The 18,003-nt window shown below is 37.9% G+C and overlaps 1 protein-coding gene across 2 annotated transcripts; it reads right to left on the bottom strand.

Annotated features, from left to right (window-relative positions):
• Positions 1-209: 209 nt before the first annotated feature.
• Positions 210-17,173, bottom strand: papss2b (3'-phosphoadenosine 5'-phosphosulfate synthase 2b). 2 transcript variants are annotated; one of them, XM_066663902.1, is made up of 12 exons: positions 17,034-17,173; positions 12,093-12,198; positions 10,855-11,090; positions 10,629-10,767; positions 9,522-9,640; positions 9,318-9,431; positions 8,932-9,043; positions 7,603-7,808; positions 7,291-7,426; positions 4,965-5,233; positions 4,171-4,400; positions 210-3,857 (listed from the first exon to the last, which is right to left on the bottom strand). In XM_066663902.1, exons 1-12 carry the CDS (start codon positions 17,058-17,060, stop codon positions 3,719-3,721), a joined length of 1,833 nt encoding a protein of 610 aa, XP_066519999.1. In that variant the 5' UTR covers positions 17,061-17,173; the 3' UTR covers positions 210-3,718. The 2 variants fall into 2 exon arrangements, with proteins under 2 accessions (XP_066519999.1, XP_066519998.1); XM_066663901.1 differs by having other exon boundaries at positions 12,093-12,207.
• Between the last annotated feature and the right edge of the window lie 830 nt (positions 17,174-18,003).

Raw genomic sequence — 18,003 nt, forward strand, 5'->3', positions numbered from 1 at the left:
TGTCCACATGAGCTACAACTTTACTGTAAAATACTTTGTGCTTGTATGTCTTCCCTTTTCTCCTGGTGTGTGTGAGAGAGGATGGAAAATATGCCGTATCTTTTTTTTCCCTTTAATGTAAAAATAAATATGCAAAACATTTAAAATAGTCTTATTCATGGATTTGGGGGCTTGACCAAGTACACTATATTGCCAAAAGTATACACTCATCCAAGTCATTGAATTCAGGTGTTCCAATCACTTATATGGCCACAGGTGTATAAAAAAAAAAAGCACCTAGGCCTGCAGACTGTTTTACAAACATTTTTGAAAGAATGGGTAACTCTCAGGAGCTCAGTGAACTCCAGCATTTTACTGTGCAACAAGTCATGAAATTTCCTCACTACCAAATATACCACTGTCAGTGGTATTAGTGGAACCAATTGTGAACAACACCAAGTCAGCCACGTTTATGTCCTTACTTTAAAAAAATAAATAAATTATGAACTGTGGAACAATCCCTGCAGTCTTCTAACTACACAATGTGAATGTTTTTTTTTGTTTTTTTATCATTTTAATGTTGTATTGCATTTTTTTGGCAAAAACTACCAGTTGCCCTCTCTTTAAATATCAGTCTGATGTAGTACAGAAACAGTAAAGTACTAAAACCTGTTTCCCTCCATGACAGTCCATATATAGGCTACAGCTTAAAAGAAAAAATATTTTGGGGATGTGTTATACAACACTTCACAGTTAGCCAAACAGCCCAAAGTTGAGGACTGTCATATAGGAATAGCTGCATTAATCTCTGCCCTTTCATGTTGAAGCAGGCCCAGACTGACTTGAATGACTCACAGCCAACCAGAAGAGGTAATTTATATATAGCAGTCTTAAAACGCATTGTAGGAAATACCTCAAGGTTGGAAATAACACTTTTGGTAAGTAAATCCAAATAAATCATATGTAGACCTTAAGGAAAATAAAAATATCAGTGTTGTATATGGCCACTTTGACGTTGTTTAAGGGCCTAAGACTTTCAGTGAAACATCTGTATTCTTATTTTCCTTTTGCTGGCCAGGAGCAAGAATAATTTTAAAAGTTTGGGTACACATTCACACACAAAAAACATTAAGATTTTTTGCACTACTGGATTTAATATAAAATATCAGCACCTGCCCAAGGTATAATTTTTTGCTGTTAATAATGAAACTCATCAAAATAAGGAATATCACAAGTATGTATAAAAGGTAATATTAAAAACTACATTTATTTTAAGGTAATAAATACATTTAAGTTGTCTTAAAACCAATAAATATATTTTTGCTCCTGCACACATGGATCTTAAAGCACTTAAATGTTATGCACTGTACACAAACCATAGAAAACACCCTCATACACTCACTTCACATTTAGTTGCATAGATTCCATTTACATTAAGACATTTCCGTGTTCTTCCTGAATACCAATTACTTCCAGACACCAGAGACTTATCAAAACAAACAGAAACTGATCAACATGTGCTAAAAAGTATTTTAACAATAAAAATAATTACTATCAAATCCAGAAATCAAAGGGTTGTAGACATTTAACTATTACACAATCTCAGGAATGTCTTTGATAATGCTTACAGTTTGATTCTTTCTTACTGATGTACACATTCCACAACATTTCTGCATTTTACAAAGGAAAAATTATATATATATATATATATATATATATATATATATTTGATTAATTTCCATTATTTCAATTCAAAAAGTTAAACTTTCATAGATTATAAATTTCAGGTCTCCCACAATTTAAACAATTTCAAGTATTTATTTGTTTATTTTCACATAATTTGGGCTTCCAGCTCATAAAACCCATGACAACAGGATTTCAAAAAATTAGAATACTGTGGAGAAATCAGCCCACATTTTGCAGGGCATGAATGATTTAAACTGAGTGTGACACACTAATCATCTACTAAACTCAAAGGAAGACTGCATACATAACAACTGGCCAGAAGACCATCATTGATAACCACCATGGGATGGATAGGCCACAGAAGTTCATAGCTGAGGAGGCTGGCTGTTCACAGAGTGCTGTGTCCAAGCATATCAATGGAAAGTCTAGTGGAAGGACAAAATGTGGCAGGAGAAAATGCACCAGCAAAAGGGATGAATGTGGGCTTCAGCAGAGAACATTCAAGAATCTGGCAGAGATCCAGAAAGAGTGGAATGAGGCAGAAGTCACAGCTTCAAAAACCACCATATTCAAACGCATCTGGGAGATGGGCTACAACTGTTGGGTTCCTCGGGTCAAGCCACTTCTAAACCTGAGCCATCGTAGAAAGCGTCACAACTGGGCCAAGGAGAAAAAGGGCCAAGGGCCTCTTTTCGGATGTAAGTAAACTGTGCTTTTCATTCAGGAACCAAGGTCCAAGGGTTTGGAGGAAAATGGGTGAGGAACATAATCCAAACGGCTTGAGGTCCAGTGTGAAATATCCACAGCCATTCATGATTTGGGGTGCAATGTCTGGTGCAGATGTTGGTAAACTCTGCTTTCTTAATTCCAAGGTCACCACAACAGTCTACCAGAATGTTTTAGAGGACTTCATGATTCCTTCTGTTGAGGATCTGTATGGAGATGCAGATTAAATCTTCCAGCAGGACCTGGCCCCTGCCAATGCCGCCAGAAGCACCAAAGCCTGGTTTGATGCCCATGCCATTACAGTGCTTGACTGGCCAGCCAACTCACCGGACCTAAACTCCATTGAGAATCTATGGGGTATTCTCAAGAGGAAAATGAGGGCCCACCAGACCCAACAACAAAGAAGAGCTGACAGCAAGCATCAAGGAAATCTGGGCTTCCATTAACTCCCAGGCAATGCCACAGGCTGATTGCCTCAATGCCACTTCGCATCGAGGCAGTGATTAAAGCAAAAAGATTCCCAACCAACTATTGAAGATTGACATATTGTTTTGAAAGTACCATATTTTGATTGATTTGATGTGATCTTTATTTTTTTTCTGCAAAAACTGAGAAGTAGTTTGGGCTCATTTCTCCACAGTATTCTAATTTTTTGAAATCCTGTTTTCATGGGTTTTATGAGCTGGAAGCCCAAATTATGTGAAAACAAACATATAAATACTTGAAATCGTTTATGTCTATATAAAATGTAGGGTTTTTTTTCCCTTTGTAAAATGCAGAGAATATTAAACCCTACATCACCGTCAGGCACCTTTATATTCTGTTAATATGCATGTTTCAAAAATCAGAGTTTGTGTAATAAAAAAAAAAAAAAAAAAAAAAACCTTTACCCTTATTAATATTTAAATTTTAGCCCGTGTAATTTTACTACACAACCTGCTTAATTAAAAAAAAAAAGAAAGAAAAGGCCTCAACAATATTCTTGTAGGTTACAGATCATAAAATGGCAACTAGCTTTGTAATAAAATCATTATTTTATCATAGTTTCATTATTCTCCTTAAAAATCTTACTATAGTTCCCCAATAACAAAACCTAGTTAAGTAACATTTAAAAATCAGACCCAGATGATCAAACCTGGGCTACTGTGTTAAAAGCATTTATAAATATATAGTACTAAACTCCTATAAATTAAAATTTGATAAAATAATAAAAATAAAACCAAGGAGGTTACATTGGAATTTTTGCTCCACCGTGTAAGCCGACTTCAAGTTAGTTATACTGGCCTACACTTGATGTAAGCTGACTAAATGTATAAAGGCCCATACATTAATCTTTCTGCAGGGAGCTGTAGTACTCAGTGAGAACCTTCCAAGCTTTTGGCGCCATGAAGCCATCTGGAGGGTTTTCCCCACTGCGGGCCAGTTTTCGCATTTTGGTTCCAGAAATGAACTCAAACTCCTCGTGTCTGGGGGGGAGAGAGGGAAAAAATGTACATGGTCACTTAATCTTTAAGTCCTTAACTCTTAGGATCATCTGTACTTATAAATGCATTTTTTGTACCTTTGCTCGTGTAACATTCCCTGCTCTTTTTAGGGAGCAATAGTTCTCACAGACTTTAAACAAACTTTTTTTTTTGGTGCAAACTATGCACCTTCAAGTACCTGAATTCACCACTTACTTAGTTAAATTAATAAAGATGTAATAAATACATAGTCCATTTTATGCAGAGCAAAACAATTACATTTCATAGTGAACAAACAAGAAATCTCGTGGCTTACCGCTCCTCCTCGTAAAAGTCCATTCCTCTCTTTTCTTTATTGTAAGCAGCAACTCGGAAAGGAATGATCTCCACAGAAGTGAGGCCTGGGGCCATGGTCAGCACTTTGCCACCATGTGTGGGTTCATATAGGTCTTGTTTGGTCTCTGGGTGTGGCATGCCTGCGGGGTCACGACCCACAATGTAAAAATTGGCCCCAGCGACCATTCTAGCCCTGCAGTGCCACTGCACCTGTGGAGATATTTTATTTACTCATTCAAACAGTCCTCACAAAATCAGCTCATAACTAGAGTTTAATATAAGCATTAATTCACATTTAATAAGCATGCTGTATGTAGTTTGTTTACAAATGAAGTTGAGGATACTAAAATCTATCAAGCATAGCTTGGTCAGTTGGTTTTGGTGGATGCTTCTGTCCTATATACGATACGTGGCAAAAAGGCATTGCTCACAACTTTTTTTTTTTTAATCATTACAGCATCAACAATCAAGATCAGGCTGAAACTTACAAGTCAAGTCAAATTTATTTTTAATAGGGCTTTCTACAACCTGGTACTGTCACAAAGCAGCTTAACAGAAATTGAGAATTCAAACTTAAATGAATAACCCCAAAAGGTGGCACTGGCAAGGAAAAACTCCCTTGTGTAACAGTGTTTACTGTTATACTCAACAAGTACATATTTCAGCTGAATTACATTTCATTTCTAGAGCAAATAAAACTGCTTTTTACTACTACTGTCAGAAAGCAGCGTTTACAGATTTAGAGCTTTTACTAGGTGGCCAGTTATCTTATACCTCTGTAGGACCAGCATACATCATGGGTGAGGGGAAGATGGCCACGATGGTGGTGGCAGGATCGAGCACTCCCTCTTCCAGCACAGCAGCGTGCTGCTTCATGCGCCAGTCCAGAGGCACATCGTCCTCCTTCGTCCAGCCTCCCAGCGGGTGCAGCAGGAGCACAGGTTTTTTGTAGCCGCGCTTCAACAGGCGCCTTTTGGTGTCCTGCATCAGGAGAGCGTGGCCATTGTGCACTGGGTTACGCAGCTGGAAGGCAAAGACTGCATCTAGGGCAAAGAGATATGGATCAAGAAATGTTAGTTCATTTACTTAAGCTAGCTTGTATTTTATGTAATATAGTGGCATGTTTCCATGTTAGTGCAGTCAGGCTAAACTGAAGTCTGACTTTAACTTGAATATCTGTTAAAATGCAAAGCTTTGCATCCAGAGTTCAGTGAAAAACAGTAGGTAAATAAGCCTGTCATTTTTTATAAGGATGTCAGAAGAAAGCAAAGACATGTTTGATTTGGATGGAAATATAACTAAAAAGTGTGTTACTTTAAGGCTATATTCACAGAGCAAGTAAAAGTGGCCAAAATCCTGTTTCTTCATATATGACACAGATGTGTTGTTTGTGTGGCTGTGTGAACAGCACAAATTACATTGAATCTGGCTTTTTAAATTCAAATTTGGGCCGCTTTCTTATGTGTCATTGTGATTCAATCCATATCGGATCTGTAGCAACGCAACTCTGTGTGAACGTCCAGATCTGAATTCATGTGACTTATGTCACTCCAGCCACTGAGAATCATATCCAGACAAAAGGTTCAAAGCTTATTTATTTTAATTTAAGAATTTAAGACATGGAAATGGCCTGGTCAAAGCATTAATGTTTTGTAAAAAAATATTCAAAAACAAAAAACCTGTGAAACTTCTTCATCCAGGTTCCTCTCTCTCATTTATAAGAAAATAAACCTCATGAAAATTTATATTTTATGTTTTTAGAATTTATCCATTTTATATTGTTTGTGTCAGTATAAAACTGAATAAATGTGGATCATAGAAATAATAAAGTGGTGTCTGCTCTCCTTTCCTTCTCTTTGGAAAATATGTATCCAGAATTCATAAGACGTCAGCGGGGGGGAAAGCCTTCTCCTACAAAGCCCCTCAGCTCTGGAACAATCTTCCAGCTAGTGTTCGGGACGCAGACACAGTCACTATGTTTAAGTCTAGGCTCAAAACACACTTGTTCAGTTTAGCCTTTGGCAACTAACCTCTGTCTAGTTTAAGGTTGTCATTTCAGGAACCCATGGACATGGAGAATCAGGGTAAACCTGGATGATGTGCTCACAATTTCTCTTGCTTGGAACAAAAGGATGTCTTTGCCTGAGCTCCTTCTGGTTTCCCTCCTCCCAGTCTGTTACAGTCAGATCCGTCACTACACTACAGAAAATATTCACATGCTCTTATTCTCTGCTGCACTCAACTCAACTAACTGCTTCCCTTTTACTGTTTTACTGTTTTCTGAGAGAATGGTGGCCCACTGATGGAAGATTGTTTGCTGGATTCTCCTGCAGACCAGACCAGACCAGCTGCTCACCTTATTATTATTATTATTATGTAGCATAATGACACTTCATTGGTGATCATTTAAAATTCAATCTATAGTTTGATCAGAGGAGGATGGGTCCCCTTTGTGAGTCTTGGTTCCTCCCAAGGTTTCTTCCTCCAGCCTCGAGGGAGTTTTTCCTTGCCACTGTCGCCTTCGGCTTGCTTGCATTGGGCTTTGATTTAAATGTTCTGTCCTGAAACTGTGAAGCTGCTTTGTGACAACGTCAGTTGTAAAAAGCGCTATACAAATAAATTTTGATTTGATTTGATTTGATGTATTGGCAAGAGTCCCAGCAAATTTGCTCTTAGAATGAAAGAAACATTTGTTTTTTCATATTTCTTAAAAGTCTTTAACATAGACCTCATTTGGAATAAAGAAAAGGGTCATTTTGTGATGTAGCACTGCACAGTAAAGCAATGGTCTGGTTCCTTTAATTCAAAAAAGAAGTGTTACAGTTTTTTTTTTTTTTTTTTTGTTTTTTTTTTTTTTTGTTTTTTTTAAACCGATGGATCTTTCCTTCAGGTCAGAGCCTGAAGCGTGCCGTTTTGTGCATACGTGTCAGTTTAGGAGCGTGATCAGTTCAGACTGATGTCAGATATAAGTCTGTCACATTAAATAATGTGTGAACATTAACCAAAAAAAAAAATTAGATGTGATCACAAAATCAGATTTGGGCCACTTTTACTTAATATATTTTTTACTATGCAACTGTAACTTTTGGATTAAATTTACCTGCTTTCATTTGCTTGAACTTTTGCCTGAGCTCTCTTGGCGTTAAACGGTACTGATCCAAGCCGTCGTCCCATCTGATACGCTCTAGCACCTCCAAGTCTCCTCCAGCCAACCAATCACCGCCTTCCAGAACCATCTGAGATGGAAACCGTCATAATCAACTTATAAAACTGACAATCAAAATACAAGTTACCAAAAATGGGAACTATATGAATGCAAACTACGAAAAAAAAAATACATAAAATTAGTATTGTTCCATTTGCCACAGATTGGTTTCCCTCGGAAGACTAAGAGTGTTAGATATTCTCTCACCTTGATGTAAGGATGCTGAGGACAGGTGGTGCCCCACTGCCGGGCACAGCGCTCCTCTTTACGGTGCTGGTAGAACTCTGGGTTCCGCAAAATTGCCACCCTCCGACCCTTATACTCCAAAGCAAAAGCCGCACAACCATCTAGCCTCTCTTTGTCCTCTTTGGATAAAGGCAGCACAATGGGCACAGACATGTTGATGGTTCCACCTAGAAGTGATACATTATTAGGGCTGTATCAACAAAATCAGTCAGTCACTGACAACACTAAATCTGGAGAAAGGTCATTCCACTTATTGGTTATTCCAACAGCATGCAATGCACTATAGCAAATTGTTGACTTCAATTAATTCAGTGTATCATAAAAAAATAAAATCGCACAAATGGCACCTTAAATTATGCCAGTGCTAAGAAAGGCAAAGTGAGAGAAAACTAGAGTTATAATGATCAAAAACTACCTCTATACACTGAACACTTACCTTGTATCCACATTCATTGATCATTTTACCAACTCCACTGACCATACAGGATTACTTTATAGTTCTGCAATTACAAAGTGAAGCCCACTTGTTACTTTGCATATTTTGTATCCCCATTTCACCCCACTCTTCAATGGTCAGGACACCCACAGAGCAGGTATGATTTGAGCTGCAGTGACTCTGACATAGTGGGGATGTATTAAAATGTGTTGTCCTGGTAAGCGTGTATCAGGCACAGCAGAGTTTTTAAAGCCCTCAGTGTCACTGCTGGACTGAGAATAACCCACCAACCAAAAATATCCAGCCAACAGCATCCTGTGGGTGACGTCCTGCATCCACTGATGAAGGACTTGAGGACGACCAACACAAACTCTGCAGCAACTGATGAGCCACACAGTGTTTAAACATTCCAGCAGCACTGCTGTGTCTGATACACTCCTATCAGCACAACACACACATTAACACACCACCACCACACCAGTGTCACTGCACCACTGAGAATGATCCACCACTCAAACCATAGTTGCACTGTGGGGGTCCTGACCATTGAAGAGCAAGATGAAATTGGAATAAGAACGTATGCTGAGAGAAGGACTACAGTCTGTAATTGTAGAACTACAAATTACTCCAGTATGGTCAGTGGAGCTGATCAAATGGACAATGAGTGTAGATACAAGGTATAAATGGTATACTGACTGATTTATTTTGCAGCTTTTTGGAATGTTTTGAGCAGCCTCTTTCCCTTTTTTTGTAGTGAGTGATGTCATATTATCACCAGGCCCTTCACTGTCACCATGTTTGTGGTTGGCGTTAGAAACGTTTTTGTTCTGGCTGTGATTATAAAATATCATTACCATCAAGTAAGGTGTCAAAGTGCAGGACCTGCAGGAACTCCCTCTCCCTCATAAACCCTTTCAGAGGAGTGGCCCATCCTTCAGCCAACACTTGAACCCACTGCAAGTCCAGCTAAAGAAAAAAAAACAGTTTTATTGCTTTGTAGTTTAATACCATTTCAGTTTTTTGCACATTTTTTGAACATTCAATTTCTATATACTTTCAAGAAAATCTTGATCATACTGGTTGGTACATTCCACCGTATATACTATGCACCACAGGATATGATGACATTCTGTGGGGTGAAGCCTAACATGCTAATGTTGCAATAGCAATGTCAGTTAGTTTCAACAGTTCAACTGAATCCCAGCACAAACACATTGTGAACTGTTCAGTGTTGTATTACCTTAGTGATGGTTACAGTAGGCAGGGTGTTGGCATCACTCAGTGCCAGGTCCAGCTTGTTTTCAGGGACAAACAGCTCATTGACTTCCTCAGTTACACCACTGGGAACAATTCCCTGAAAGTAATTAAGCCCATTCTCATTATCAGCTAAATCCTAAACATTATGATCAGCTCTTAACAGCTCCTTAAACTGTAGTACACCAACCTGGTCCTTCAGGAGCTCCACCACTTGCTGAATGCACTCATTCGCCGTGAGCTCACCCGTCTTCAGCACAAGCTCTGGGGACTCTGGCTTTTCATACTCAGAGTCAATCCCTGTAAAGCCTATGAATTAAGACAACCAATACAACTGTTCAAATTAGTGATATTTACATTTACAAATATGCAACTCATTATAGCAGCACTGTGTAACACTTGGGATTTGAAAACCCCTGACAGTTGTAGAGGAATATTTTTGGAACATAAGTTGTGCTGTGCACCTCAGAGTGTATTAATCTGGGCAACAAAAGCATGTTCAAAGTGTTTGAAGATTGAGATTAGCATTAGTTGGCACACTTGTATAGTGGAATTTAACATGAAGAACCCTCATGGGGGAGCTCCCAGCATGCTCTATGGTTGCACTTTTTGTTAGTCGGTTGTTTGAGGAGTTCCATGTTGTATCTATGCTGTTGTGTGTGTTGAACTTGATGTGTAGCACTTTCCAGTGGCTAAGCATTATTCAACCCCCAGAGTTTGAGGTGGAGGGTGGATAAGGGTCTCCATCAGTTCTGCCATAAACTAAACAAAAATGCTCTTTGTTCACTTGCTCCTTTCTGCTTTGGGCACTTAAATAAAGGTAAAAAAAAAAACATAGTAATGGCTCAGTCTCATTGTGTTTCTTCTGGCTACGTTACAATGTTTCAGGATTTACAGGGTGACTAACAGCGGTTGCATTTTCTCCACTGATATCGCAATTGTGTTTCTTTCCTTTTGACAGATGTAATGCAGATATAAGTTATTAAATATACAGGGTGGGCCATTTATATGGATACACCTTAATAAAATGGGAATAGTTGGTGATGGGTGGTTACATTAAAACCAAGCACACCATTGTTTTTCTTGTTTGATGTGTCACATGACACTTTTCCCACTGAAAAAACAAAAGTTGGATTCAAAATGGCCACCATCGATCTTGAAACGTTTTCGCCCTCCCATATACTAATGCGCCACAAACAGCAAGTTAATATCACCAACCATTCCCATTTTATTAAGGTGCATCCATATAAATGGCCCACCCAGTACATTAAATATTATGTATCTACTTAGCACTTACCTTTGATCTCTCCAGCACGGGCTTTTTTATAAAGCCCCTTGACATCCCTGCTTTCACACACTTCCAGCGGAGCATTCACAAATACCTCAAAGAATGGCAGACCTGAACTCTCATGGATCTTCCTTGCGTTATTTCGATCCTTTAAATAAAATTAAATTAAATTAAAAAACACATAAAGCATTTAAGTTTTTCAGGGACATAACGATTCCAACAAACTTCACCTCACCTTGGAGAAGGGAGAGATGAAGCTGGTGATGCACACTAAGCCAGCATCAGCAAAGAGCTTGGCCACTTCTGCAATACGACGAATATTCTCTTCCCTATCGGCCGCAGTGAAACCCAGGTTTTTATTTAAGCCATGCCGAATATTGTCCCCATCAAGAGAGTAGCATGGAATTGCATGAGAAACCAGGTACTCCTCCAGTGCAAAACCCACAGTTGTCTTCCCTGCTCCTGACAGCCCTGCATAAACATATCATCATAACAAATATGACTATAGCCCTATTCAGATTTGATTGGTGTAACAGGGAGATGTTTTTAATACAACATTTAACACGTGTCCTTAGTAATGTAACTGATTCGTATGATCACACCCCATTCACACCATGACATCCAAACAGGCAAAAATGCACTGCAGTATAGAAGAAATGCTGGCTCTTATTTCAAGGTTTCTTCTCTGAAGGATTTGTTCTCTGAAACACTAAATATGGCTAAGAGCAGAGGTCAAAAATATATATATCTTTCTTTGCCCCTGTATGAGACAACAGTGCCAGTACAATTATATGGGTTTCCAGAGGGGGCTAAAATGATAAACTAATAGCTGTGTTACGTGAAAATTAGAGCGAAAGAAACATAATGAGTGTGCACTGTTAACATTAACATTGGTCAATGGAGAAGAAACACAACAAAGTAAAAATCAGCTAAAATCTAGCTTTTAATTCTCGCTATTTATTACTGCTGTGCACTTGCACTGAATTTAGCTGTGTGTGACTCCCATGATTCCCATTTAAAGGAAGTGGCTCTGAAATAGAATGATCTGAGCAGGGCTGTTTAGACAGTGTGACATTAGTGCTGTGTGACCTTGTGTTTTGTGGCCAATGTATGTCACAGATATTTCATTAAGATCCCAGAGAAGTGTTTTAGAGGGGGGGGAAGCCAAAATTTAAGACTGACTGCACTATACTGCCCATGAATAATAACAGAACTTTTTATTTATATATTGGCACTGAAAATGACTTATGGAAAAACTTTATGGATACAAGTTAAACTTAATATTTACAAAACTGTGGTTAGATGTATATAATGCTGTTTATGCATTTCTAGTTAACACCGTTTTTAAGAAAAAAACAATATCAGACAGATCAGCTAGATTTCAGTATGAGTATCAATACCCGTCTCTAATGGTTGCTTGTTTTATGTGAGTGAATAAAGGTTTCATTCTGCGTCATCAGAAGTACATCAGACCTGTCAGCCAGACAGTGCAGCCTCTGAAGCCTCCTCTTGTTCCAACAACTTGGCCTCGTTTGCTTCTACTCACATGGTGGGCTTGGTACACAATGTTGGTTGCTCTCTGGAGGTCCTTAACAAAGCAAAAAATTACAGAAATCAGCTGGATATTTGGTGTAGGAACTGAGGGAGAAGAATCTTTACTGTGCAACTACATTTTTAAACAATGTAAAATCAGTCGGTACTATTAACATTGCAGATATATACAGTAATTAATACACTACAGTAATGACTTCACTTGCATGGTCTTGATTTGATTCACATCTTTTAGGAAATTATTCATGACCCCTCAAGTTTCCCCCTATTTCATTCTTAATACAGGTTTCAGAATTATATAAACAAATAAGCTAAAATTGTTTGTACATTTTTATCATACTGCAAAAACAGTGTTGTTGAACAAAATTCAGATCATTTTTTTCAGCCCCTGCTAAATTGTCTGAGCCAACTGTCTCAAAGGTTTTGACCACTTCTGCAAGAGGAAATTCCAGTGCTGGAACAGTGCAAACATGTTTAAGCCAAGTCATGGTCTTGCATAATTCCTGTTTTATACAGATAATACACTTAAAGGGAACGTCTATGATTGTAGCTAATCGTAGTTCTGTCTGGTTGTCTGGACGTGAATGAAGTTTAAGTTTTTATTCACTGTTTGAATTACCACAGAAACTCATTTGTAACTCGAGTTGATTAATTTTATGTCATCTTCAGTAATATAGCTAGCTGCTTCCCGAATTTGAAGACATTTCCACCTCAAGTGATCAAAAACAGCAAAAGTAAGTCATTATTACCCACCTACGGAACAGTCAAATTATCCTTATTTTGGTTATTTCAGTTTCCAACATGAAAAAAGACTGGAGCGCTAGCAAGTGGTGAGAAAACATCTGAATTTTATAAAAAGTGTTGTTTTTTTTTTATTACAATCGTGAACTACGCTTTTAAAACAATACCTTTCAATTTTGGCACAAAAAAATCTTGTGTACCTGACAGTATGAAGAAACTATGTATACCACATATATCTGACCTATGAGCATAAAGAACAGCAAACAATATGGCTAACCCTTTTACAAAAGGAATTATGTAATAATATGTATTGTTGATATGCCGGGGGAACATTCAGTACATGAGGGCTTAAAAGCTTAAAGGCAATGTCCACAAATCTTGGGAACTTCTGGTCTTTCTGGTTTGTTTATGTTCAGAACCACTTTTAGCTTTTAAGAGTCTTTTAAGTTGGAAAAATATGTTGGAAGTTGAAAAACAAAGGTAGTTGTCTGTACATGGTTGAAGTTAAACTTTGATGTAAGTATTTATTCAGTGTTTTAATTACCACAGAAACTCATTTATAAATTGACTTGTTTAGTTTTTTAGTAATTTCTGTCTGTTTACATTCATGCAGTTAGTGCTCTACCAAATTTAGAATCAGGTGCACATTATGTAATCTGAAACAGCAGGAATAGAGCAATAACCTCATCTCACTTCATGCTTTTCAATATTTAGAGGTCTCTTCAATGTCTAAATATATCCAGATAATGTTGCTCTGCTGAGACATTTTTTTTAAAAACCTGTTTACTGACACTAGGAATGCTTAGTCAGTCTTCCATTGCCAGAAGAGTCTGATACCTTTCACCACTTGACTTGGCCAAGAACTGCCTACTACTGCAGAAAATAAATTTGACTGACAAGTCTGCAATTTTGGCATGACCTGTGGAGGCAGTGTTTCATGTCAGACAAGTACCAGAGCCCGCACAAAGAGATACAAGGAAGTAAGCATACATGGGTGCACAAAAGGTACCAAACTCATCATCAAATTGTGAGCAGAGCATCTGTGGTAAAGACTAGGGCTTTGAAAACACATTAGACTGGTTAGCAACACACAAACAGACTGGAGAGCTAGCAAATTATTAAAAACATTCTGAGGATTTTACAAACTTGTTTTTTGATTAAAATTGTAAGCATTGCCTTTAAATGGTAGATACTTCCAACTACAATGTTTGAGTAGCGTTGACAGTGTTATTGATAATATTGATCCACTCAGCTTATTTAGCTGGTATCAGCTTTTGAAGTAGAATGTTATTAGCAAATTAGTATTCAGCCACTGTCTGCTAAGCAACAGAGTTATCATTCATTCCTTCAGTTTTTGATTCTGACTGTTGTTGTCGCTCTGTTTATCATACAAACACATGCAGACTAAACGATTCACCTATCACTCATTCATTTCTGTAACCACTTATCTAGTTGTTTGCTATTATTGTAGAGTCTTTACCCTGAAGAAGGATTAGAGCTCGACACATTGACAATTCTATACTGTGGCTTAAATGAATAGTTGTGCATTTTGAGATGTGATCCATACTTTACACTGTCAGAAAAACTGTCACTGTGATGGTACACAAATGTACCTTTAGTTAGGGAACATAATTGTATCTTATTGTTTTATGATTGTACACTTTAAAATTGTGTTGGTTTCGTATGCTCCATTTAATCTACAGGACTTATGTTCTTTTATTTTACATAGCGCTATGGCGAACAACTACAAATATTCACCTCTCGTTTTTGAGAGGAGAATGTAATGTACCTTTAGGGGAACATTTATACTCTTTTTCCATTTAGTGACCAATAATGTGCCTCTCTCGTACCTTTATTTCAGAGAGTGTATGTTATATGTATGTGTCCCTAAAAATTTTTGAGGACTTTTTTGAGAATTTAAAGAGGATTTAAAGTGTCTTTGTATAAGAGCACCTGCGATACTATAAATGCAAACCTTTTGGCAAAATAAATTATGGAAAAACTGAAGCTCCCTTCTCCATTTGTTTTACGTTCCCATTTCTTCTCTGTTATTTGGATGATTTTTCACATCGCATTTTCTGTTTGTCTTCTCCTTTTTTTCCTCTATAGTCTACTTTTAGTTCCTCAGCAGGGAATCCAGCATTCTAGTTTTCACAGAAGTCTAGAAACTTCTGCCTGAGATTAGTTATTTTTCCCTCTTTTGCATTCACTCCTCAAAACTGCAGTCTACATACTGAAGGTGTGGTCTGCTCTGAATTTGAAACCATTCACACTTTACCACCGCTGATGTCTCAAAAACCACCAGTGAATGAAGTCCAGTCAGCACAGCTAACAAGGTTTAAAAAAAAAAAAAAAAAGTATGAGACAAGAAGGAGGGGCCTGTGGGTGGATGGGCGAAACAAATAGCACTATTCATGCTGACCAGCAGAGAGGTGGCCAGGCTGGAGCTGCTTTCTGGAGCACAGCCATATTTCTCAGAGTCTTTCACCCTCCCTCCATGTCTTTCCCTTGCAGGTTGAACGTCTGTCAGGGGCTCTTTTGATTCGTACACAGTGTCCTGCTTCTTTGCCCTCAGTAAAATACTTGCTTTATAAGGGGCATACTTTCCCTACATATCCCTACATAGATGGTTATGAAGTGAAACATTGTGTTAAAGTATCAGAACTTGGTAGATCCAATTGCAGAAACCTACACAGAGCATGGAGTGGTAATGGTAATATGAAAATGTACAGAGAGAGAGACGATTACAGCTACAGTGATTATATGATTTCTTCCAAAATTTAATGAGAAACATCTTATGACATACATGACATAAAAGACTGAACTAACTGATTCTGTGAAGAAGCATAAACAAAGAGGTACTTAAGTGAGTCAGTGATAAATGAGCAAAGTAATAGGTAGCATCCATAGCCCACATTTCTAGCACCAGTATCACATGAAACTGCTCACAACCCTGTGTATGCTGGTCTCCACCCTCTATAAAATGATTTTTCAGGGGTTCTTAATGTGTCTGATTTGGCCACTTTTGCCAAATCATATACATGATTCTGTACTGAATATTGCTTTCATACAGTCATCTGTACTCCCTGATTGCTTCTTTTAGCCCACTATAACCCTGTTATCTTCTGATCACATATTAGTGCTGGTTGTTGTGTGGCTTTTAAATATGTAAACGCAATTTCATTCAGCCAGGTTCTTACAGTTCCGTCACAAACACTGACCCCTTTGTCCATCCATTTGAGATTCTTTGCCACACCCTGTGTTGGATTTCCCTCTTGAAGGAACTTTATAAACATTTCAATTTTTAAACTCTTTGTTGGAGCTATATTTTCTTTCAGTTAATCGTGTCCTAAAAGTTTCTTAAAGTCCTCAAGTGCTCTTTATAACTGCAGAATAATGAGAATAATTTGCATTAATTTTTAGACGTGCTGGTATTATTTTAGGAATGCAGGTTACAGGTGAATCCGTATTTTTTTCCCCTGAACTTTGAGTGATTTCTCCACTCCAAGAAAAAACATGCCGTTAGTTGTAAATAGTATTTCTAAAGTTAGTTTCATTAAGCCAGACAACTTAGCTAATAAATATATATACTTGTGTGTCATATGTTATTTGATTTGTGCACATTCCTCAAAATGACGTGATTCCATCAATTTTGCCGGGCAAGTTGACACTTTACAAAAGCGTTTACGTTCGATATGATAAACATATGAAGTAGCATATCTGAGTTGTCTGGTGGGGGAGGAAATATTAACAGTAATATTTAGAATAAGATAATAATATATAGAATAAGTAACAGTTTGAGGCAAAATTACAGTCCGTGTTAATATTTCTTATCTGTTCGACATCAGAAAACTCTGAAAAACAAACCAGAGGAAGACACGGGCGATTAGGAGTAACATATTTAATCGTTTTGATTACTGCTGAAACCCCCACGGTTTTGCACTTTGCATAGAGTAACAGTTGTGTAGAAGTGTGTTTTTAAAAGCTGAAACTTCCAGAGATTTTTCCTCGACATAATCAAACTGTCTTTTTGCCGGCAGTTCATACATTAAAGAAGCTTAAAAAGAACACACACACAACAGAAAAACATAAAATACCCCTCGTTTCTGACCGTGTTCCTACCGTTTTCTGCTTCTTGATCCCGGACATGTTCTCCGTGGCTTCGCCGCTGTTTAATGTCGAGGCTCAACAACCTTGAGGCTGCCGGAGGCTGAGGAGAAAGGCAGTGAATGGAGGAGACGGAGGAAAGTAGTGTATGCGAGAGGCTTGGACACGTAGCACTGAACTTTTCTTCCTGCAGTCCTTAGAAAGGCCTCCTCACACGTCAGAGTGAAGACCTCCCACTGGAGCCGTTCACTAAACACACAATCTCTCACGCAATCCAAGAACCTGCCACTATCTGTTGCTCAAGGCTAAACATAAACCACAGCTCAGGACTCAATGATTTATTCAATAATTAAAACACAATTTTCCACCATTCCGCCTGAAACAATCTCCCCGAAAAAGTCTTACAACTCCGTTCAAAACTATTTTTGTTTGTTTCTTCAGCTGCCGTGTTTGTGGTGTAGACAAAAGCCAGCTAAAGCAATACGACTGAAAAAGTAGGAACACACACTATGAACTATGCTGTTCTTTCTGATAATGACACAAATCAACGATTCCTCCCACGCTTGCTTTAAAGAGGAAGTACACGGATTATACATATTTTCTGCATAATTTCCTGATTAAAATGCGAATCATGTCACACAGGATGGTTTGATGAGAAATGCTGAGAAAGTCATTAGAATGTCATTACCGTTCACAGTGTTGGTCATAGGAACTGTACGTCCCTAGTGTGTATACTGCCTACTTACCAATGCATAATAAATTGTTGTACTGTAGTTTTGGGATAAGGTTTTGTGCTATGATATATAATAATATATTTTAAAGTACATGCAGGGAGTTGTCAGACAAATAAATATTTTTTCAGGTCTCATGTTATTATATAATATTTTTATATTGTTGTCAATAAATGTGAGGACAACATAGTACATATAAGCAGAATCTTCCTTATTAAACAGGCATGTCCCAAGCCCAGCCTGAATCTTACCAC

Source organism: Hoplias malabaricus, chromosome 3 (assembly GCF_029633855.1).
Source record: "Hoplias malabaricus isolate fHopMal1 chromosome 3, fHopMal1.hap1, whole genome shotgun sequence".
In the NCBI taxonomy this organism is placed as follows: Eukaryota; Metazoa; Chordata; class Actinopteri; order Characiformes; family Erythrinidae; genus Hoplias; species Hoplias malabaricus.